This window comes from Rhinolophus hipposideros (genome assembly GCF_964194185.1).
Source record: "Rhinolophus hipposideros genome assembly, chromosome: 8".
Classification (NCBI taxonomy): Eukaryota; Metazoa; Chordata; class Mammalia; order Chiroptera; family Rhinolophidae; genus Rhinolophus; species Rhinolophus hipposideros.
In genome coordinates, this window is record NC_138054.1 from 95,555,552 (window position 1) to 95,578,612 (window position 23,061).

The window sequence follows — 23,061 nt, forward strand, 5'->3', positions numbered from 1 at the left end:
GTCAAGCAGAGCCAACCTAGGGAGAGGGCAGCGCCCTGCGAGGGAGCCGCTGTGTTCTCACCAGCACTTCATTCCCTGCAAGGATGGTGGGGACGGGTCCTTGGCTGAGAGACTAGGCACGGGTCCCACTGTGCTCCCCTGGGCAGTGTTCAGTCTTGGGACCTGGGGGAGGCTTTCTCTGAGAGGCCACAGCCAACACCAATGTGCGCAGCCTGTGGTCCCTGCAGAGGACGTGGGAGGGGTAGCCGCCTGGCCCCTCGTCTGAGCCCTTGTGTCCTGTGGCATGCGACTTCTGCGGCTGCAGCCCTGGGTGGAGATGATATAGAGACAGTGGCCCTGCATAGCAGAGACCCTTTGTCTCCAGATACTGGTCCCTGTGGCTCTCTGTCCATCTTTAGGAGAGGGTCAGCAGAGCGCATGTGTGTGTCCTTGGTCCTGCCCCACTCGGGGATGAAGGGACTCCCATGGGGGCTACCAGAGCTCTGGTAGGCGAGCAGACTCTTGGGGGGGGGGGTCTGTGGAACTGCGGGCTGGCACTGCATCTGGCCCCTCATCCCTGCTCTCAAGGTGAATCTTCAAGGATCCAGGGTGTGGGCAGGGAGTGGGGTGCAGACAGGGTTCACTGAGGGTGGGGTGCAGGTGAGGTGGGGTGCACTGGGTGCAGTGGGGGGGCCGTGGCCTTGGGGCACCATCACCTGGGCTGATGGGGCTGGCCATGCAGGTATTCCAGCAGGTTGACTTCAATAGAAGGCCCGGACGCATGAGCTCCAAGCCCATCAATTTCGCTGTGATCCTGAAGTTGTCCAAGGTCAACCTGCAGGAGAAGGCCTACCGGGTGAGGCAGTGTCTTGGGCCTCCCAGGGAGGGGCCTGGGGTCATGTCAGGATGTGGCAGGGCACTGAGATTTCCTGTGAGATGACTGGAGGCAGATGAGTTGGACAGGAGGGGGCTTGTTACTGTCCAGAGTATAAGTGTGGACCCTCATGGGTCTCCTGGGGTGGGGTGGGGGTGGAGAGCAGGTACTCCTTGGCTGTGGACCCCGTGAGCCTGAGTGTGGCTTCTAGGGAGGCTATGGGTCATGGCCTCCAGATCCACGCCCTGGAGAGCAAGCTGAGCTGACAGGTTGGCCTGGATGGCAGTGATCTGAGCTCCTCTCCCCCTGCCCCCGCCCGTGCTGCACAGGACGGCCTGCTGGAGCAGCTGTATGACCTCACCCTGGAGTACCTGCACAGCCAGGCCCATACCATTGCGTTCCCGGAACTGGCACTGCCCGCTGTCCTGCAGGTGTGTGCCCGATACCCAGCTCCCCCGCCCCACCCATGCTGCTTTGTGGCCTGTTTAAAGGCAGACTAGACTGCCCTAATGGGCTCAGCTCCCTACTTACACAGGGCGCAGGGAGGCAGCCCTGTCTCAGCCACATAGCCAGCAGCACAATCTTACCAGCTCTGTGCTGACACCATCTGTCAGCTGAATCCCCGGGGTTGTGATGTGGGGAACACAAGCTGAGGGGTGGGGCCGATCTGGGCAACTCAGCAAGGACCCCAGGACCAGACTGGGCTATGAGGTCTTTCTGGCCTTTCTGGCCCGTGAGGTCAAATGGGCTGTGGGTCTGGCAGGTGTCCTGACCACACGCTTCCCCAGGGGCTCCTGGGCGTGGGTGAGGACATAGGGCCAGCTTGGGCAGCACGAAGCCCTGGATGGCCTGATGCAGACCCCGCCTCAGCTTTCCTCCAGACATTACTGGGGGGTCGGGGGGCGGGTAGGCGTCCCCCCTCCCGGAATCCCTTTCTGGGCCCCCCATGGGGCTCCATTTGCTTTCAGTCTCCGTGTGTCCCATCTTGCGGAGGCCTGTGCCTCATGGGGTAGTAAGGGCTGTCTGTCCCTGCATGGCCCTGGGGGCTGAATCAGCCCCACCAGTCAGAGGCCTGCTTGCTGAGTGTGGGGGGGTGGGGCTTCTCAGTCCGACAGCACCTGGCTCAGAGGCCAATCCAGACACAGGTACAAGAGTGCAGGGCTCTATTTCTGAGGTCAAAGTCACAGGGATCACGGTCTAAAACAGGTCAGCAAATTCTTTTGGTAACGAGCCAAATGGTACGTATTGTAGACTTTGCAGTCCTGGTTTAAGATTCCACAGCTACTTAATTCTCCTGTTGGAGTACAAAACCCCCCAGAAATATGTAAATGAGCGTGTGGCTGTGTGCCTGTACAGCTTCATTCACGGGTGGGCAGTGGGTGTGTACGGTCTCAGGCTGGGCCATCCGGCCACCCCACTGCCACATGCACACAGGCGTGTGCAGTACACCCCCCCACACACAGGCATGTCCAGTGCCCCACACACACCCCCACACAGAGGCGTGTGCACTGTGCCCCCCCACACACACACACCCACGTCCCTGTGGCCACATCTGGCTCTCACAGGCCCTGGCCAACAGCTGGGTGCAGAGTAGCCCTGGGTCTGGAAGTTGGCTGAGCCCCTTCCCTCCACAGCTGAAATCCTTCCTCCGGGAGTGCAAGGTGGCCAACTACTGCCGGCAGATGCGCCAGCTGCTGGAGAAGGTGCAGGAGAACGCGGACCACATTTGCAGCCGGCGCCAGAGGGCCTCCTTCGGCGTGTCCAGCCAGCAGGCAGTGGTCAGTGGGGAGCTGACGCCCAAGGGCACATCACTGTGTGGCTGGGGTTTGAGGGTTTGCCAGGGTGGGCCTGACCCTGCACGTCCCCCCACAGGATGCCTGGGAGAAGCAGACACGAGAAGAGGGGACTCCGCTCACCAAGTACTACAGCCAGTGGCGGAAACTACGGGACCGAGAGATCCAGCTGGAGATCAGCGGCAAAGAACGGGTGGGGACGGGGTCAGGTTCGGGGCCTGGGCACAGTCTAGCTGTTGGGGAGACAGCAGGCCCAGGGACACACTGTCCTGCCCTGGTGCTGTGGCTATGCCTCGGGTGGCACTTAAGTGTGTGGCTGGGGCTTCCTCACCTGCCTGGTAGGGTGGCAGTCCAGGAACCTTTCCCAGTGATACTGACTAGAAGTCGTAGAAGAAGTGGCCCAGCAGGGTCCTTGTGTGGTGGGAGAGGGGCGTAACACTGGGTGTGGAGGACACAGGGACATCGCCTGGTCAGGGTTCCTGCTGACGACTGCACTGCAGTGGATGTGGGGGGGTGCCCAGGGCTACCTGCCCTCCCCTCACCTGCTGCTCTGGTTCTGGGGCCTCCAGCTGGAAGATCTGGACTTCCCCGAGATAAAGCGGCAGAAGCAGGGGGACAAGAAGGATGAGGACAGGGTGGAATTCAAGGACCTCTTTGACCTGGACAGTGACGAGGACGACACCACGAACTTCTCAGAGAGAGGTAGGGGCCTGCACATCCTGGTCACACGATTGGGGAAGGGCAGGTGGTCCTGGGAGGTGTCCCCAGAACTCCCAAGAGCCAGAGGGACTCCCATTCCCACCTCAGCGCTCCTGTTTGCGTGCCCCTTGTCACTGGCCCCCCTCTTCCCCTTCGCTCGCTTTGAGGTGCAGGCCTCCTGGAATTAGAATATGTGTCCCCAGGTTCCCTTAACCCCCCCACTACTTCCTAGGGCGGTTCTGAATCCCCATGTGCACGAAGGAGCCCAAGCACAGGTTGGGTGCAGTGCTGTGAACACAGCTGTCCCCGTGTGCGTGGGCCTGCTCCCATGGTCACTTCTCCTTGGTCCCCAGGTATGCCTGGGTCCTCTGGAGCTCAGCAAAGGGCAGAGAACGAGGATGAGGATGGCAGCAGTAGCAGCGGAGAAGTCAGCCGCTTGGAGGGTGAGTGGTTCCTGGGGGTGAGGGCGCCCAAGGCCATCATGGGCCTGCATTAGAGGATGACTCTAGCTGAGCCCTGGGGACGCTGGGCCAGCTGACCCATTCCTGTTGCTTCTGGCAGCAGCAGCAGTGGCACCGGTAAATTAAGTAGTGCTGAGTGACCCCAAGGTTGGCTTCTTCCTGATAAAGCAGGATTTATGCAGCCTCGGTCCCTCCCTGCAGATGGAGGCCCAGACGTGGAGGCGGGGCTGGTCCCCCTGGAGCTGTGGCTGCTGGCCCAGGGGCCGGAGGATGAGCTACAGGATTTGCAGCTCTCAGAGGAGGACTGAGGCCCCGTGGGCCTGTGGGGGACTGATTGCAGTGTTCCTGTCTTGCCAGCAGTCGGCCATGGGCCTGCAGCTTCCTGGCCTGGCCGGCATTGAGCCCAGAGGCCCTGAGGTCAGCACCGTGCAGGGGGAGAATGGGAGATGGTGGTGGGGCTTTATTTTTACAACAAAATGACCAGAAAGTACCAGGCGCTGTGCTGATCCCTGAAGTGGTGGCCTTGGGGGTCGAAACTTGTATGTGGCGCTGCCCACCACTGCCCCAGAGTGGCAGGACCCGAGAGGTCTTTGACCTCTTGCCTGATGTCAGGACGCCGAAAACCTCCCAGCAGCCAGGGGCACAGTCTGGGCCCGTGTGGCCTCTCGTCTTTGGTGTGCAGAGCCCCCCAGCTGTCTGCGTCGGGTTCCACTGCCACCCCGAGTCTTTGGAAACACGTTCCTTTCCTCTTAAGTCACGTTTTCCTTTTTAAAATTCTGTTTTTGCATCCAAAACTGAAAGGAAAATAAGCTGTGGGGGGAGAGTCCGTGGTATTGGAGTGGCCAGCACGGAAGGGCTGGGGGGCCGAGCAGCCTGCCCCCACTCAGCACAGAGGCTGGGGGGCGTCTGCCGGCCCCGGGAGCAGAGCCATGGTACCGTTCTCTTGCTTGGGAGAGGCTCGGCCAGCATAGGGAGAGGGGGCCATTGCCGGTGACAGGGGCTGCTCCCCAGAGAGAAGCTCTGGCTCCGGGGCCCGTGAGTTCGGTGGCTGAAGCGGCAAAGCCACAGGGAAACTGGCCGTGTAGAAGACCCGGCCCAGGCGCTTGGCCACCTGCAGAGACAAGGGCCAGGTGGGGCTTACAGCAATGGGGAGCCCTGCTGCTGCCCCTCCCTTGTTGGGGACCACCCCCACCTCCTTCAGCACTCACCTGCGCCCGGATCTTGAGAGCCGGTCCTAGCTTCAACCCCATGGTGGTCAGGAGGTGCTCCTCGGTCAGCAGCGGCAGGGTCTCCCCGTCTATGCCCTGTTCTCTGAAGACCTGGGGAGAGGCAGGCAGGGAGCTTGTCAGGTCCGAGTGCTAGGCACAGTGCCGGCCCACCCAGCTGGATCCCTCCGGCCCAGCAAGGGCCACGTCCTGGGTTGGTCAAGGCTCTCTGGAGAGCAGAGCCAGGAGGGTTGTCTGAGCAGCTAGGAGAGAACAGTCTCCTTTGTGTTGGGCATGTCAAGGGCGGGTAGGGGAGCATGTACCAGTGTCCCCCCCCCTTTTGAGGAGGGGAAATTGGGGTAAAGAGAGGCCCAGAGGGATGGGGAGCTCTGGCAGGTGTCCCCCTCACCGGTGCATATTCTCCACAGCCAGACAGGCCCCCCACAAAGCTGCAGACATCGTCCACTGTCCATTTGCTGACATCCTCAGGGGCTGTGGCCTCCTCCCCTTCAGTGAAGAGTCCCGCCATGGCGCCTGAGTGGGGAGGGGGTGTTACTAGGACTCGGGCCTGCTGGTCCGTAGGCTCCCACCCCTATTGCTGACCTTTGCCCTAATTCTTCAGAGATGTTTGATGGTGACTTAGGAGCGATTGTTTTCCCCATGGATGCCCTCCCTGGTGGTGGTAGGTGGGGGGGGTGGGTCTCCCACCCCATGGAGGGATGAGAGCATCGGGGTTGCCCACCTGTGTGGAAGTAGGGGCTGACCGCATAGGGTAGGCCCAGGGGCAGTGGAGGGGGCAGCACAGTTCCTGGGAGAAGCCCTTTCCCCTCTGAGCTGGCCTCTCCAGCCGTGGCCTGGCCCGGGGTGGGGCCCTGACCCCCAACAGCCAGCATCTCGATGTCCTCTCCATCTGAGTCCTTGGGGGGCTCATCTTCAGAGCCATCTTGTGCCCAGAGCCCTGCTCCTGTGGTCTCCTCGGGCTCGCTGGGCCGGGTGGAGGCCGGACGGCCCCCCCCCTTACGTGGGACTCGGCGGGGGGGTTCCCTGGGTGGAGTGGGGGGGCCGGGCCCAGGGGGACCCTGCGGGGGCAGGGCCAGCAGCGGCGCGGAGCTGTGTCTCAGAACCAGCATGGCCCTACGGCGGTGCAGCTCCTCCACGCCATCGGGTGGGCGCAGAGCGGCTTCTGGCGCCAGCAGCTGAGGCCGGTGCGCGCTCTCCAGCTCCTTCTGACGCAGCAGCTCTGCGGACATCTCCAGCCTGGACCGTGGGGAGCCAACAGCAGAGGGTCAGCCCGCTTGGCAGTGCCACCACTTCCCCATGAGCTGTGTCACCTACCTGGCCAGGTTCTGCTTCCGCAGGAGCTCCTGCTGCCGGGCAAGCATCTCCGCCTGGGCAGGGGGCAGGAAGCCATAGCCTGGTTGTGAAGGGGACAGAGACGAAGCTAGGTGGCTGAGTGGGCCAGGGCTACCCAAGCCTCCTCCCGCCATCTGCCCTGGGCTTCAACAAGTGCAGGGTGGGTCCTACGGGGGCACTCGGGGGTAGCTCGGGCCAAGGCACACCGGGTGGCCCCACGCACGGACCGCCCCCCCCCCAGGACAAAGGGCTCCAACACCCGCCCACTCCTCACCTGGGGTCTGGCACAGAGCCGAGGGCACCCCCAAAAGGGGAGGCCTGAGGTGGGGGCCCAGGGCGATATGCGGGGCATTCTGAGACGACAGCAAGGGAGGCGGCTGTGACAGCTCCCTGTGGACGGCAGGGCGGTGAGCACCGCGCGTCCCCCCCACTCCCGGGACCGCCCCTCCCCCGCTCCGGCCGCCTCTGCTAACTGCCCGCCCCGCGGGCTGTCGATGCGCCGCTCGCTCCGCTGCGGGTCGTGCGCCGGCCCCGCCTGTGCCCCCACTGGCGGCGCCAATTAATCTCAGCGGCGGCGAGGAGGCGCTGACCCGGCTGGCGGCGGCGGCTGTAGCGGCGATTACCGCCGGGCGCGCCGGGGGCGGGGCGCAATCAGCTGCGATCCGGGAGGCGGCTGCAGACACGCGTGGGGTGGGGGTCGCGGCGTTGTTGGGTCTGCCCGGCCGAGCGCGCGCTGTAGCCCTTTCCGCCCCCTCCTGGGGTTTCCGGGCCCCGACAAGCGCGGGAGGCCGCGTCCGTGCCGCAAAGGTTTGGGTCTGAATCGGAGCCACTGGGGGCAGGGCGCCCCCGCCCCAGCTTCCAACTTTGGGGTTCCCGGAGCCCTCGCTGGTCCCCTCTTCTGCGTTCTGCCCCCCTCTCCACGCACGTCCCCAGTTTGCATCAAGCACCCTCACCTACCTGTTGGGGAGGCAAAGCCTTCAGCTGTCTCAGGGGCACCTGGACTCAGGGGGTCCCACAGGTGTTCAGCGCAGAGGAACTGCCCTTAACACCCTGTCCTGAGTGGTGGTCGCCCCATACGTTCTGCCCCAGGAGCACTGTCCTGGGCCTCCGCCCAGCTCACACACAGTAGGCCATGAACTTGGCACAGTGCCTGGCACTCAGTACCTGCAGGGCTGTGTGGCCGCGGTGGCAGGTGGCTGACGAGCTGTGGAGAGGTGGGCTGTGGACCTGAACCGCGGAATCCAGCAGTAAGTGTGCCCACCCCAGAAACCAGCGCAGAGAATGTGGGGCCGCAGACATGCAGGTGCCCAGTACCTGTCCGAGAAGGACGGGGCGCCAGCCGGAGCGCTGCCCTCCCGGAGCTGAGCCAGGCCCTGCTTCCGACGTTGACCTGCCATGGACGAGGGCAGGTGGACCTCCAGGCCACTGGGGCTCCTCACGGCTGCCGCTGCTGCTGCCACCTCCTGCCGGACCCTCAGGAAATCTGGGAGGGGGTTGTGGGCAACAGTAGTGACCCAGAGGCCAGCCTCCCCCGGGCTCTCACTCCCAACCCTGGTGAGCACAGCCTCACACCCTGGGACAGAAAGATGAGCAGGCCACAGGGCAGGACACACACAGAGCGCAGTGCGACAAGCTGAAGGACGCTGGGCTGGGTGGCAGGCACCACCAGTACAGGGAAGCCTTTGGAAGGGAAATGGGGAGGTCAGGAAGCCTGTGCGGTGGGCACGTGGCGCATGGGGACGGCGTGCAGAGGCCCCACTGAGGGCGCAGGCCTGCTCCCGGAGGGCCGTGTGACCGGAGTCCAGGAGCTGGAGTGGGTCTCGAACCCTGGACCGAGGCTGCCCAGATGACCCTCCGAGGTAACGCGCGGTCTGATGCACTCTGCCACCCATCTGTGTCCCTCCACCCTGCCTTGGGTCGGGCCTCCGAGTCCCCCCGCGGCCCCCCACTTGTGCAGGCTCTCGCCGCCGCCTGTTTATAAATTAATTACCCGAAAAGCGGAGGTGGGTCCTGCCCGGGCCAGGTGCCAGCCCGCGGAGCCCAGTCGGCGCGGCCGCCTGCTTCGATCCCAGCGGGGCCTCCGCGCCCCCGCGCGCGCCCGGCGGCCTCGATTATTTACAGTCGGCTCCGCAGCGGGGGCGGCGGCGCGGCGCCGTGATTGACAGCCCAGCCCCCGGCGCTGCTCCGCGGCAGCCGGCGCCCCCTCCCCCGCGCAAGCCAAGGGAGCCGGCCCCAGGCAGGGCAGGGAAAGCAATTAAAAAGGAAGATTTCTAAATTATTAACATTTGGTGAATTATTCAGGCTCTCGGTGCCTGAGACTGCCCTGGGGAGCAGCGCCTCGTGTAAGGAGAGGAAATCCTGCCCCTTTCTCAGCAACCCCCCGGCCACCTCCAGCCAGAAAAGCCAAGCCGCCCCAGACTGGGCTGGGGTCTGCGAGGTCAGGAGGCAGCTGGGCGGGGCGCCCCTGCGATGGTGGGTGGGACTTCTAAGGGAGAGGAGGCTTGGACAGATGGCCGGAGCCGGTGCACAGGATGGCGACGGCGCCTCCAGCCCAGCACCGCGGAGGTCCTGGCGGCCAAGTCCCAACTGCCGCCCACCCTGCCTTCTGGACGTCCACCAGCGGGCTTTCTGGGGCTGACTGCTCCCCTCCTCTTGGCCCCTCCTACCGAACAGCCACGGGCTCCCTGGAGGAGGCGCCCTGACCTGCAGCTGGAGCGGGGAAGCTGCAGCGCACACTGGGGTCCTCGGGAGGCGGCTTGGACAGGTTCAACCCCCACCTCCCACTGTCACCTGGGTTCACCCGAGACTCAGTTTCCTGCGCTGTGAAATGACAGTGCCTACAAGTGGGACTGAGGGGTGGTCCTGCTTGGTGGGAGACAGTGGGTGTGGGGCCACAGGAGACACAAAGGGGGGACGCCCAGACGAGTGGCTTCTTCAGGCAGAGGTAGGAGAGTCGTGTCTCCCTGCCCACCTACAAGGGGCTTGTGGGGGCTGAGGGGCCGCCAGACCCGCATCCAACCTCAGCCTTGCTGTCAGCAGTCAAAGACCCCAGGGTTTCTTTTCAGGGTGAATAGCGGCCTCCAGGAACAGGAGAGCCCAGGCACATACCATGGCTGGGGAGGCCCAGGTGGTAGAGACGCTGGGGGTCCTCCAAGGTGCCCGCCTCACTGAGTGCACACACCAGCCGGCGGTACTGGTCCTCGGGGGCCATACTGGGTCCTAGTTCCGGCAGCAACAGAGCCTCTGTGTTGGGGGAGCACACGGTGAGGGATCTAAGGTACATCCTCCCGCCTCCAGTGACCGGCACCCTCACCCCCACCCGCCACCCCCCGGTAGGGCTCCCACCTTGGGGAGACTTGCTTCGCGCCTTCTTCTCCAAAGGGTAGTCACTGCTGATGTGGGGGGAGCGACCCAGCCTCTTGCCCAACAAGTCACCTGGGGGACGGTAGAGTGAGCCCCACCCTGCGTCTCAGGGCCTGGGGAAGATGGGAGCTGGGAGGGACAGGGAGGCCCCAGGCTGGCCTCAGGCCCAGCTTAGCCCAGAACCATGGCCATCACTACTCAGGCGCCTGGTCACATCAAGGCCTTGCCAGCGCGAGTCCCAGGGATGTGGGGCTGGGACAGGGCGAGGGCACAGGACAGTGCTGACGCTGGGCTGGCGAGGCGGGTCGATGCAGATCTGTGGTGGCGGCCTCAGGTGGCGACTCAGGACCCCACGGGTGCCCTGCTGTGCCCTGCCCCCTCAGCCAGACTGGGCTGTGCAAACCAAGAGGTCCACTCAGCACCCTGGAGAGCACGGGAAGGCTTCTGAGCTGACTGGGTACTACTGCCTTCTCTCAGGACAGGTGAGGGACAGCAGGGTAGGGTCTCAGGCCAGGGTGCCCCAGACTCTTCCTGCTCAGGGAGGTCTCTGGGCTGTAGGACCCCGAGGCCACCTCAAGGCCCCTGAGGTTGGGCCCACCTGCCACATGCAGTACTCCCAGGCCCTTCAGCCTGACCACGCCCCTAGCTGCCCCCAGAAGGCCTGAGCCACCTGGCCTTGCCTGTCACAAGCCTGCCCACCTGCCGAGCGAGCTCTGAGCTCAGGTGGGCGCCCTGAACAGTCCACAGTTGTGCACAGCCCCCACCATACACCTCCCCATGGCGGAGCACTGGAGGAGCACAGGCCCTGCCCCCCTAACCTCTCAGGTCCCATATCCAAACCATACTCATCCATCTGCCTGAGCTAGCCCCTCTGCACCCCAGCCCCTGGCACCCTGAAGCCATGCTCTGTCTCTTGAGCTCAAAGTCTCAGCTCAGCAGTTATCGTGCTTTCCCACCCCGAGTCCCCTGTTGGCCCCCAGACACCGGCCCCCTCTCCATCCTGACGAGGCTGTCTGGGAGGGTGGGGTAAAGAAGCCACCTATTCTGTGACCCCAGCCCGCTGTGATACCCGGGTGAGGGGTTTCTCCAGAAGCCCTGCCATTAGCTCCAAAGCCTAATTCTTTTCCCTTATTCCCTTAATCTGTCATTTTTATCAGACCGGGAAGTGCAGCACGATCAATCTCCACTTTACAGCTGACAGAATGGTGCTAATAACTTATCGATCTCGGCCACCTTGCTGCCACTGGCCTGGGCCCAGCAGCCAGCCCCATGCCCTGCCCGGTCCCTACCTCAGGGACCCAACAGGAAAGGGGCGGGCACCACCAGCATGAGACCCCCCCCCCCCCCCGAGAAAGTCGAGTTGGCCCCTCCAGCCCCGAGCCTCAGGGCCCCAGTCAGGAGGGCCAACACCCAGGGTGGCCGCACACCCCTTTCTGGTTTACAATGACCCAGGGCTCGCACTTCGCCATGAAGTTTCCCATTTTCACAGTGGGAACAATCCACTTTCTGTTAGGGGCGGATGGGGGATACAGTGAGGTCCTGCACCAGTGCTCGGTGAGGGCCACATTCACTCAGGGACACAGCCGTGCAGCCACAAGCAGACAGTGACCAGAAGCCAGCACGGACCCACTCCCGGCCCTCACTGCTCAGGGGCCAGGACACGGGCCAGGACACGGGCCCAGGGGACAAGAGGAACCTGCAGCCAGTGATTGCACGGAGCACTTCCTGCCTAGCATGTGAGCCAAGGAGCCTCCATGCCTGCCCTGGACCTCAGCATGAAGCGAGAGGGGGCAACACCCTGACACGGAGTTTGGCACGGTGACACCCAGATTCGGGGTGCGGGCCATGCTGAGGCCCAAGCACACAGCTCTGGCTGTGAGCAGGGCTCACGTGCTGCTGTGGCACACGCCTCAGGCGCCCACGTGCGGGAGCAGGGGGAGGGCCGGCTCAGAGCACCTCAGCCATTGCGGGGCTCCTCCCGGATCAGGCTTCTCCGATCGATGGCGCAATTAGATTTTATCAGCTGCCTGCTCAGCTGCCTCCCACCCCACCCCCACACGGCACAGGCAGGCCTGGGGGCCCGACGGTAGACCACCCCTGGCCAGCCTTCCTGAGAAGGCAGCCACTGCCCAGCATTCACAGGACAGCAAGGGACCTCCACAAACTCCTTTCACACTCTCAGCTGTGTTCTATTCTTCCATCCTCAGGGGGCCCCTTTCTCCGAGCTCCTGGGCCAGCCCCCTCGCCCCAACCCCTTCTCTCAGGTGACAGACCTGGGCTCCGTGGGTGCCACACATGGCATCCCCAGGCACGCGTTTCTGAGCGAGTCGGGCCTGCACATCTCTCTGTCCTGTCTTCCTTCCTCTGTCCCTGTGAGGAGTGGCTGGCGGTGGCCTCGGCCACTCCAAGCCCATTCAGCAGCAGCCACACCATGTCTACCCATCTGCCCAGCTGGCTGGCTGGGATTAACACAAATTACCATCACACAGAGCCCCCCCCAAGGGGTGAGAAGCCGGCCTGGCCTCCTCCCACCTCTTCACTGGCCTCCCTGGCCGCCTGCCAAGGCTGCTGGGGGTGGCAGCACCCTGACTCACGGAGCGGAGACACTGGGTGGGCAGGCGGGCTGTCTCCCACCGAGCTGCTGTCCCCAGGCACCTCACCTGCGGCCCCCAGGCCGAGGTCCACGCCGCCTCTCTGGAACTCACAGCGGCTCTGATGCTCGGGCATAACGAGGTGGCCGCCGTGACACAGGCTGGAGACGAGGGTGGGGAGGTCGCTGTCCTGGCTGCAGCAACGCGAGAAGGGAAGGGAGACCCTGAGAGGCCGTGTGCGCAGTGGAAATGTGTGCCTGACCGCGCACAAGTGTGCAGCGCGTGGCACTGGGGCACAGTATGTCGGTGTGGTAATGCCTCTTGCATGCCCCTGCGTGTGGCCTGTGACACCACGTGTGTGAACGTCCCCTTAGCAAGTCCCAAAAGAAATGTCTCATCACCCAGTACCTGCCCGTTGTGTGCTCTCAGTCCCTAGGGAAGGTCTGTGTGCAGCCTGGCCACACTGTCTCTAGGGCCACCAGCGACCAACTGCATCCCTGTCCCCTACTCAGAACGCAGCCAGGCACCCACCAAGGGAACAGGCGCCCAGAGAGTGCACCTACGTCACTACTGCACCAGCTGCTTTAGGAAGAACGCCACTCACACTGTTTCAGCTAAAACTTGCAACCACCCGTGGACCCCGAACTTCTTCAAGTCAGGAAACCCAGGGTCAGGCCACTCCAGCAGCGGAGGAGATGCAAGCTCGAGGACACAAGGGGCACAGACGCACAGACAGGCAGGCACAGCAGACGGGAGCCTGGTCCCCTGGTGTGCTAATGACACTGCTCTCTGCAAGGCTCCCCACTTGGAGCCAACACATTGAACCGCTTTGCTCCCACATTTCTGGCCCTGCTAAATCAGCTCAGTCCTACGTCACAGAACCCCAGGCAGGAGAGAAACAAGAAAAGATGGGGGTTCTGAGAGCATGTCCCTTAGCACAGACAAAGGTCACCTGCCACCATTCAGCCTGGAGTCCCAGATAGTACAGGACGGACAGCCTGGTGCCCCACCATCTAGCCCCTCGCTCCCTGGCCCACCTGTAACAGAACAGCTCTCGGCCGCTGCCAGGGGGACCTCCATGGAGTGACCTGGGAAATACCCTAAGCCTCATTAAATAGCCCCCTGGCCTGGGCAGCTGCCGCTAATCCTCGCTGGCCACTAAGCAGATCAGTTTCAGCACGAGGCTTGGGCTCCCTCCCCACACCCTCCCCAGGAGGGACGGACAGAGGGTGGGTGGGAGCAGGTCCTCCAGGGTACTAGCTGGCAGCCATCCCACCCCCTCATCCTCATCAACGCGGGGGAGTCTGCGGGGAGGGGGGTTCAGAGGAGGACTGCTGTCTCAGCACCAGGGAGGGGCCAGGGCGTAGAGGCAGGATCAAGGCTGCCCTGAGTTCTCCCTTGAGGGGACCTCCTTCTGGTGTCCCCAGACTCCTGCAGGAGGTAAACCAACTCTGGGGAGATGAGCAGGTGAAAACAGGCCCCCTCAGTTTGTTCCCCATGAACCCTCAGCCCAACCCCACACAGGGACCCCCACGCTGGGGTCTTTCACTTGCTGGTCGGTCATTCAGGCCCCCACTGGGTGCTCTGGCCTCATGGAGGTGATGCCTACTGGGGATCAGGACACCCTGCTCTGTGCCTTGGGGGTTCACCTGGCCCTGCCCAGGACACCCTGCTCTGTGCCTTGGGGGTTCACCTGGCCCTGCCCAGGACACCCTGCTCTGTGCCTTGGGGGTTCACCTGGCCCTGCCCAGGACACCCTGCTCTGTGCCTTGGGGGTTCACCTGGCCCTGCCCAGGACACCCTGCTCTGTGCCTTGGGGGTTCTCCTGGCCCTGCCCAGGAAACCCAGCTCTAAACAAATTGTGCCGGGAAGAACCACAAAGAAACTGCTCACACCAGACAGAGCGTGTGAGCCCTGTGCCTGGCACCCAGTGGGAGGTTCCCACAGCATAAAAACACCCTCACGTCACCTGCAGGGAGGAGGCCCACCAGGGTCTCAGAGGCTGCCCGTGGCTCTGGGGGTCAGGGTGTGGGACAGCAGATGCCCCCGAGCTTCAGGGCAGGGGGTGAGTGGAGGAGGGTATGCTGGGAGGCTGGAAGAAGGACCTGACCCCAACTCGCCTTGAGGGGCCCCCTGGGCTCCTTGAAGCTCTCTCAGCAACCACCATGCTGTGCAGTCCTTGCCCATCTCCTGGCCAGCTCAGGAGCTTCAAGTGGGCAGGGTCCACGTTGCCTGCCTGCTGCCCCATGCCTGAGGCTGAAAGGGGAGCTCCAGGCAAGCAGACTGGTCCACTACAGGGTCAGACGGACAGAGGGATGGGGATGAATAGACAGATGATGGATAGATTGATGATGGAGTTAGACGAACAGACAAATGGAGAATGACAGATGGAGATGGACAGACAGATGGAGTGAGCGGTGGTGGCAGACAAGCATTCTGGGACAGAGACGGGGCCCGAAGGACAGACAGGAAGAGATAAACACGGAGAGTGTGGGCTGTGTGCGACTGGGCTGTGTGCCCTCCCTGCACAGACGGGATGGGGCACACGGGCTGTGTCCTCTTGGCCACATCCCCACCGCAATCTCCCCTCTGGAAAAATCCAGAAACTCATCTGTGGCATCTCTAGGGTCTGTGTCTGGACACCTGGGACCCTCTCCCGCTCGCCACAGCTGGGCAGAGTTGGGGGTGGGGGGGCTGCAGGCAGAAGGACCATCCCCTGGTCCCCTACAGCTTCCACTGACCAGTCATCCTGGGGCTTCCCAAGCACAAGCCTGGTAAAATGTCACCAATGCTCACGACAGTTCCTAAAACCATCAGCTGAGCGGGCACCTTCAACATGGGCTGCAAATAAGTTTGAAGATGTTTCATTGTAATCTGGCTCCAGGACCCAGGCGGTCCCCCAGACGCGAATAACAACACACCTGGCACAGAGCCAGGCCATGCGTGGGGAGGACAAGCTTAGGGAGCCCGGCCAGCTGGCCAGTGTAGGAGGCTCACTGCCCACTAGGCCTCCTTCCTGTGGCCGCCCCAGAGGCCCAGGGTAAGGCTTGATCCCACTGACCAGAAGCCACATTCTGGAGCCCACCCATGACGGACCATCCCGTCCCTGTCTGGAACCCGGAACCTCGGTCTCCCCAACGCCAGGCCATGCCCCGCAATCTCCTCATCAGATCCCTTCATTTTTATCTCCCTCCATCCTGCTTCCATAGCTTCAATAAGCATGGACTAGAGCAACCCCCCAAACTGCTAGGCAGGGCTTCCAGAGGACCTTTTCAAAACATACCTGGTCACGCTCCTGCTCAAGAACTTTCGGTGGCTCCCCACTGCCTGGAGAAGTGCGTAACAGGCCAACCATCCAAAGCCCTTTAGTATCTGACTGAACCACACCGGGTCGCCTCCCTCTCCTCCTCCCCTCCCACATCCCCTACCCTCATTTCTCAATGTCTTTGCAGAAACTTCACTACTTCCCTAATGAATTCCGCTTCATTAAGACTCCTCTCCCATCACCATTCTCACCTTCTCGGGCGGTTTCTGGGAGGGAGGGAGGGGGAGGTCACGGCCTCATCTTTGGGCAGATGGGCTCAAATTGCCAGTCTCGTGTGGGAGGGGGAATGCACTCTGGCTCCAGGGTTGGGCTGCCCAGAATCCACAGCTGTGCTGCTGTGAAGACCTGGGCACAAGTTGACAAACGGACAGACCACAGACTAAGGAGGGGAGGAAGGGCAGGAGGCTGGAGAGATTTAGAAGCAGACCGAGGGGAAGCGGAGCAACAAGACCATCCTGCCCGCACAGGACCCTACCTGCAGGACGTCTCTCGGAAGGAGATGTTCACGTCCCAGTGGGTGTGGACTCTGCAAGGAAAGAAGCAGAGAGTCAGCGTGGCCTGCAGGACCTGGCCCCTGGACAGCAGGGTGAGTGTGTGGCATGCCCCCATCTGCCCCAGAGCACCGGCACCGAAGGCACTGGGTTGGCTCGGACTGTCTCCAGGGCCATCTGGTACCAGTTCAACAGGCCAGCAGCTGCCACTGGGACAGGCTCACGGGGCAGGAGCCAGCTCCAGACCTCAGCAGACAAGGGGTCTGAGACACTTTGGGCCGAGTCCGCCGTATCTCTGCCTTGTTGCAGGGGCCCAGGGGGGCTCCCATGTTGTGCTTCCTCTGCATGTGAGTCATGAGACTGAACCCAAATTCCTAGTGGCTAGAGCTGCCCCAGCTGGGCTGGACCCAGGTCAGGCACTGATGGCTGAGAGTCATCCCAGGTGAGTGTAGGCCCCCGGGGCCCAGCTGCTGCCCACTCACCTCCCAAAAGTGACCACCGCGTAGCGGAGGCAGTAGGAACGCCAGGACACAGAGCCCAGCAGGAAACAGCTGTGCCCTGTGCCCACCTCCACCCACAGCGGTGTCCCTGGAAAGACCGATGGGCTGAGGGAGGGCAGTGGTGCCTCCCTTTGGCAAGCGTGGGTGTGGGGGCTGGGAGGGCCAGGAGGTGTTCTAGGGTGGGAGAAACAGGGACATGTTGAAAGACTCAGCGGGAACAGAAAAGGCCTATAAATTCTGGGGACGTACAGGTGCGGATGGACAAAGAGGTGAGTGGACAGAGGACATTTCTCTGCCATGAAGAGAGCAGGTAGGAGGTCAGGAAGGGGTGGCCCCAAGCCTGGAAAGGACAGTAAGGAGCCAGAAGAACTGCCAGCTGTCGAGTGTCTGAGGGCTGCTCCCCACGCATCGCCTGCTGTGTGGGGACCAGGCACCCCTTCCTGTGTCCCCCCGGATGCCCTCCTCCTGAGCCCCTGGGCGGAGCCCCCTCCCTGCCTCACACCAGCAGTCCTTCCCCACATGGAACCACATCGACCCCTCCCTGACCCACCACTGGTGGTGCCCACTCCCCAGCAAAGCGACTGAGTCCTGGCTTGGCCGTTGGTTCCCAAGTGGGGGCAAGGTGGGCTCTCACCGTGGTCCTGTGAAGTGGACGGGGCTTGGCTGTTCCCTGGGGGTCCAGGCTTTGTTTCAGCTGCGGCAGGTGCTGACTTCCCAGGGCACAAGCTAAACTCAGCCCATCCCCAGGGAACCCCCCAGGCCTGGACTTGCCTTCAGCTGCCTGGAGAACAGCCTGGATGTCCCCGTCCCTGCCAGAGCCCGTGTGCCCTCCACCTGGCCCTCAGCGGAAGTACCTTCTCTTCATGATACGAACGGGAGCGTCGTTCTCCTGCTTCAAACCCAGCTGCTGCCCACAGGCTGGGCCTCTCCCGTCACTGTCGCCATCACTGGTCGGGAAGCTGGGGGTCAGTTCCTTCTTCAGAACCCGCGCAGGGGGCAGGGCAAGTGTCCTCTTGTCTGCCAACCGCCCCCGGTTCTGGGCAGAATGGGAAGAGAAGGCTAGGTTCCTCAGGCCCTGGGTGGCTGACACCCCAGGCCTGACCCCCAGGCAGTGTACAGATGACCGAAGCCCTTGCTCAGATCAAAGGGGCAAAGCCACTGGCCAATGGCCCCTACTGCCTGGAGTGGAGGGGCCTCCAGCCTCCAGGACAGGCTCCAGGCTGGCAGGAGTCACAGCTGACCAGGGGCCAAGATGAGAGCAGGGAGGCCTCTGTCGGTCAGAGTCCTGCACAGACCACCTTCCTGCTCAGCCCACCCTGGACCACAGACCGGCTGAGGCTGGGGATGCGCCCCGGGCAGGCTGCTCTGGGCACTGCCTTGTCCAGACTGCACGCTGCAGCCCACTTCCCTCCATACCCATCAGCCTGAATGTGGGATGCCCACTTTCCCAGCTCCTGTCACTGTTCAACATGTACTCCCCTCATGTGCACGTCTGCCTGGCAACCCCACTGAGATTCTGTGAAGCCCCAACTGAGACCAAGTCCCTTTCTATTCTGTTAGTGCCGGCAGAGCCCAGCTCAGAGGGGGTCCAAAGCCTGAGGCCTGAGCCTGCCAACCCCTTTCAAACTGCAGGCTGAGGGTTCACAGGTCAGCTGGCTAGGAACCCTGACCAGCCAGATCCTTTGTGCCAGGAGCCCTGAGAGACTCAGAGATTTTCCCATTGCCCACAGTGAGTGTGTGAGTGCGGTGAGACTCCCAGGCATGGAGAGCAGAGCAGGAAGGCATGTCCTATGCATGGCAAGGTCCCCACGCACCACGGGACCCGCCAATATCTCTAGATCCTGCCACCCCAGGAGAAGAAAAAAAGTTAATGATGGTTTTCTGGTTGGCAGGAAGCGTTTTCTTATCTAATAGCAGGTTAGTGGCTCAGGGAGGTGGCAGGGGCCTTGGGATTCTCTCATCTTTCCGGTCACCAGGCCCTCCTTTGAGCCCTGCACTCCTGCTGCCAGGACTCAAGGAGCAAAGGGTCAAGGAGGGACTGGCTGCTCCCTGGACTGGTCCTCCTGAACCTGAAGGGCAGCTGTACAGCCATCATGGTTCTGTCCTCTAAAGGCTTTCTTCAGACCGACAGCCCAGCCCAGCCCCAGGAGCCACCATCTCCCTGAACCTGCTCCAAGAACCTCCTGGGACTCCCTTTTCGCTGCACACACTCCGTGGGTTGGACTGAGCAGCCCTGGGGCCTGGCGAGGTCTGAGGGTAGGAGTGGGCCAGCTGTGGCCCCTGCAAGACGCTGGCCGTGGCTCTGTGCTACACCAGCAGCAGCAGAACATGGCTGAGGCTGCAGGTGTGACAACCCATCTGGTCCCCGTGCATCTTCCTGCCAGCCACTGGGCTCCACAGTCCCCCACCTGTGTGGCGTGTACTCTGCTGGGAAGTCCGCTCAACTCTGCTTTTCTCTAGCCTGCTGTAGCCCAAGCATCAGGACCTTCCCCTCCTGCCTTTCTGTTTTTGTTAAACTCTGGTAAGAAAAGGAAACGCGTGGCCCTCTGCTTCTCATCTGTAGGAGAGGAAGGAGAGGGAAAAGCTGGTGGTGAGACTGCCGCTTGGGATGATAGATCAGATACACTGGCCAGGGTGGCTTTGGGGGGTGCTCCCATGGGAGGGTCTCCGGACGAGGGACTGGAATGGACAGCACTGACGTTGGCCAAGGACAGAAACTCAATGCCTCCCATGTACACCCGAGACCTTAGCCCTCACCCCTGCTCAGCAGCACAGATGTGAACGCTGGTAGCTGAGCCTCTGCCCCCAGCCATATGCTGGCCCCTCAGACTTCGAGTGTGTGCATGCCGAGGCCGTTTGCACGGCCGCAAGACCCCTGTGACACGTGCACCCCAGTCTGCCCCGGGATTCTCTGTGAGTGTGCACACACCTGTGGACCTGGCCGTGAGGTGGGGGAAGCCAGTCTCTGTGAGAAAAGTGCGGGCTGGAAAGACAAGGGGGTCCAAGGAGCCTTCAGGGAGGGGTGCAGGGGCAGGTGCGGGAGCCACCTCTCATGTAAGGCAGGCACCTGGGAGCCACAGTGTCCCATGTCCCTCTCTGAACCCCCCTCCAAGTAGTGCCCCCAGGGGACTGATGTGTGGCTCAGGCCGGCTCCTCCCATCGAATGGCCTTGAGGGGACCAGAGGACCTCTCTGGAGCTCCACCTGCTCAGGAAAGAGCAGACGTGGACAGAGAGCTGGGCCTCTTGCCCCAGGAAGGGATGGGGGACCGTAGGGCTGTGAACAGTCTGTCTCTGGAGCTCCTGTGTAGGACAATGTGTGGGGTGGGACGCGGCTGTCCCCTCCCCCTGCCCAGCTTGTGTGTCTGACCTCGTGTCTGTCTTCACAGTTGATCTGTGGCTCCCCAGCTTGCTCAGGGAACCTGCCCCAGGGCCCCTGCGGACCTCAGGACATCTGTCCCACCCCACTGCTGAGCCAAAGAAAACAAGCTCAGGCAAGGCAAGGGGCCCTGGGTCCTCTCAGGCTCTGCCTGTCCCACCCCTGCTGATTGGTGCCAGGAATGGCAGCACAACCCCCATCAGTAGCCGCAGCTCTGACTGCCCCCCCACCGCCACCACCCAGTGGCTCAGAATCGTTCCCTTCAGAATGCAGCGTCCTTCTTACATCGGTCCTCCCGGAGAGCAAGCACTAGGACAAGCAGAGCCCCCAATCTCCCCCCCTCCCATAGGCCATGAGTGGCTCAGTTGGGCCTACACTGGCCGGGGACACACTCGCCTCGGTTCTCTTGGTGCCAGAGGCCCACGCTGCAGAGAGGAGGCCCCAGACACTCCTGGGCATCCAGGGCTCAGAGACAAGCCGCACCTCAGTCACACCAAGCCTATAACCACCCCAGAATACACTTCCAGGCCAGCGGACATTGTCACATCCCAACAAGCATCACCCGAGGACCAGCCCCTCTTCCTACCTGGGCTGGACAACATGGTGACGCCCCAGCCTTGCGACAGGGCAGATTCCCCAGGCACCATGACTCGGGAGAAGCAGCTCCAAGGCTCCCGAGGGAAGAGAGGGGGCTCAAGGTGCCCCAGGTTACCACCCCCTATTTGCCCCGGGGGGCTCCCTCCTGCACCGGGGTAGGCTCGGGTGAGGCCTCCGATCCCACACCTACACACAAGTGCCACAGACCCGGGAGCCCCACTGTTCTCTCACCACCGGGGAGGATATTCGACAGCCCGGACAGTCGCAGATCGGAGGGTGCACCTGCAGGATCCCCTTGGACATCAGCGTCTTCAGACTTTTCCCTGCGAGGAGAGCCGAGGCAGGACGGGTGAGCGAGCGGGCGGCGCAGCCAGAGCCCGGGCGCCGTCAGGTGCGAGGCCGGCCCCCTCCCGGCCCGTGGACGAACACCCACCTGTGTCCGGCCTCCGACCCGCCCCCCGCCCTGCCGCCCGCCGCGGCGACCCGCGGAGCTCAGAGCCTGACGCGGGGCGCCTCCTGCCCCCTCCTCCCGCGCTCCACCCACGCCCAACGGCCCGCGGGACCCCGGACCAAGGCGGAGGAAGGTCGAGCCGAGCGCAGGTGAGCCGCGCCGTCAGGACCCGGGGCTGCGCCTGGCCCGGCAGCGGGAAGAGGGCGGCCGCCGCGGAGCCGCAAACAACGTCGAGCGACACTGAGTCCCCAACTTTCCAACCCCCATCCCGGCGCCTGGCGCTGACCGCGCTTCCCTCGCGCGCGGGCTCAGGCGTCTGCCCGTCGCGCCTCTGGAGCCAGACTCCCGCAGGCGCCCCCGCGGGCTGCTCCCGGCCGCCGCAGCCCCGGCTCCGTGCGCGGCCTCGCCCCGACGCGCGTCCCCGCGGCCCGCACCTGCCAGCGCCCGCCGCACGCCGTGCCCTTCCCTCCGGCAGTGCGCACCCGCACCCGGCCGCACGCGTGCCCCTCTCCTCCCGCCAGAACTGGTGGCTCCGCGCCCGGGTGTGTGTGGGGGGCGGGGGTGTCCTGCCCAGCCGGCCCCCGCCCGCTCTCCCGAGTTCCCATCAACTTCCCCTGAGGCTCAGGAGTCCCGCCAAGACCTTCGGAGCACAAGGAGCGGCCAGCTCGCGCGTATCCGAGAGCCGGGGCACCGCGGCTGGCGCCGGGGGAACCGTGGAGGCCGCGGGCGCTCTGCCTGCGTCCGCCGAGGCGACTGCGCTGCGGCGGGGGCTTGGGGGAGGCGTCCCTGCGGCGGCCCCGGAGTCACAGCGCCCTCTCCGGGCGGTGATGGAGTCTCCCCGTGGCAGAATGAGTGGGGTCCGCACCCACGGCTCGCCGCGAGCAGAGGGGAGGGACGGTAGCGGCCCGCGGCCCCCCTCGGGCGCACCTTTGTGGCGGATGCTGCGTTTCCAGTCCTTGGCCGTCTCGCGGCCGCTGACGAACTGGAACTCGTTGGGTGTGAGCCACTCGCCGCGGTGGCGGATGGACGGCCCCTTGCTGCCCTGGCAGAGTTTGCGCACGTAGAGCAGCGCGCGGTTGGCGCCGCACTCCACCTCGATGCACGGCTCGCCGTTGTCCAGCAGCGGCTGGAAGTCCGGAGCGGCGGCCGCAGTGCCCGAGAAGCGCTCGAGGGCCAGGGGGTCCCGGGGCAGGTGGAAGTGCGGGGCGGCCTCGTGCAGGCTCAGGTAGGCGCGCGGGACGCGGAGCGGCGGAGCCAACAGCGCCTCGTAGCCGGCGGTCGCAGCGGGGAGCGAGGCGGCAGGGGGCAGAGCGGCCACGGCGGGCAGCGGCGCCAGGTAGCCGGGCAGCGGCGCCACCGGCAAGGCGGCCAGGGCCGGGTGGAAGGTGGCGAGGGCCAGGGCCAGGTCTTCGCGGCCCGGGAGCTCCTTCTTGACCGCCGGCATGGCGGGCCACCGGTCCTGCAGCCTGGCTCTCTGCCGCCAGCACAACTTGTTCCGGCCCAGGTCGGAGTTGGGTCTCGAGGGCGGGGGGCCCGGGAGGCGCCTGGCCGCGCGCCCGCCTTTCCCGCTACTGCGCCCCGGCGCCGGCAGCCGGGCCACCTCGGACCGCTGCCCGGCCGGTTGGCGGGGCCTCGGCTGCCCGAGACATGGTGCTACTATCGATCCCGAATCGACGTGCCTGAGGCCGCAGCTCCAGGGCCCTGGGGCTCCACGGGGCGCCGGGCCACCTGCGCCCGCGCCCCCTGGGGCGGCCCCGCGCCCCGCTCTCTGGTCCGCCCGCCAGGCCGAGCAGGGCGGTGAGGAGTCGGGAAGTCTCGGGCCCCGCGCCCCGCCCCGCCTGGGGGTCCCAGGCCCCCGACCAACCCCGCCCCACCCCGCCGCCCGGGCGGCGCACCCGCGTACACTGCGCGCGCCCGCCCGGCGGGGACTTGGGAGACTCCCGCCGCCGCCGCCGCCGCCGCCACAACTTGGCCCATTTAAACGGCCCCGGCGCGGCGGGCG

At 64.0% G+C, this 23,061-nt stretch overlaps 2 protein-coding genes across 3 annotated transcripts in view; one reads left to right on the forward strand and one right to left on the reverse strand.

The window, feature by feature from the left end:
• Positions 1 to 4,596, forward strand: part of NOC2L (NOC2 like nucleolar associated transcriptional repressor) — a 13,870-nt gene extending 9,274 nt beyond the window's left edge. For both annotated transcript variants that reach the window (XM_081057812.1, XM_081057811.1), the window contains 7 exons: positions 722 to 835; positions 1,183 to 1,284; positions 2,488 to 2,631; positions 2,726 to 2,839; positions 3,216 to 3,348; positions 3,699 to 3,788; positions 4,008 to 4,596. In XM_081057812.1, coding sequence (XP_080913938.1) covers positions 722 to 835; positions 1,183 to 1,284; positions 2,488 to 2,631; positions 2,726 to 2,839; positions 3,216 to 3,348; positions 3,699 to 3,788; positions 4,008 to 4,114 — 804 coding nt within the window. In that variant the 3' untranslated portion in view covers positions 4,115 to 4,596. The remainder of the gene's footprint in view (positions 1 to 721; positions 836 to 1,182; positions 1,285 to 2,487; positions 2,632 to 2,725; positions 2,840 to 3,215; positions 3,349 to 3,698; positions 3,789 to 4,007) is intronic.
• On the reverse strand, positions 4,252 to 22,812 carry SAMD11 (sterile alpha motif domain containing 11). Its single transcript, XM_081057813.1, has 14 exons — positions 21,987 to 22,812; positions 20,840 to 20,931; positions 17,489 to 17,670; positions 16,119 to 16,169; positions 12,388 to 12,512; positions 9,710 to 9,799; positions 9,473 to 9,607; positions 7,679 to 7,847; positions 6,639 to 6,754; positions 6,347 to 6,425; positions 5,754 to 6,268; positions 5,421 to 5,545; positions 5,015 to 5,125; positions 4,252 to 4,917 (listed from the first exon to the last, which is right to left on the reverse strand). The coding sequence occupies exons 1-14, from the start codon at positions 22,501 to 22,503 to the stop codon at positions 4,690 to 4,692; spliced, it is 2,535 nt and encodes an 844-aa protein (XP_080913939.1). The 5' UTR covers positions 22,504 to 22,812; the 3' UTR covers positions 4,252 to 4,689.
• Between the last annotated feature and the right edge of the window lie 249 nt (positions 22,813 to 23,061).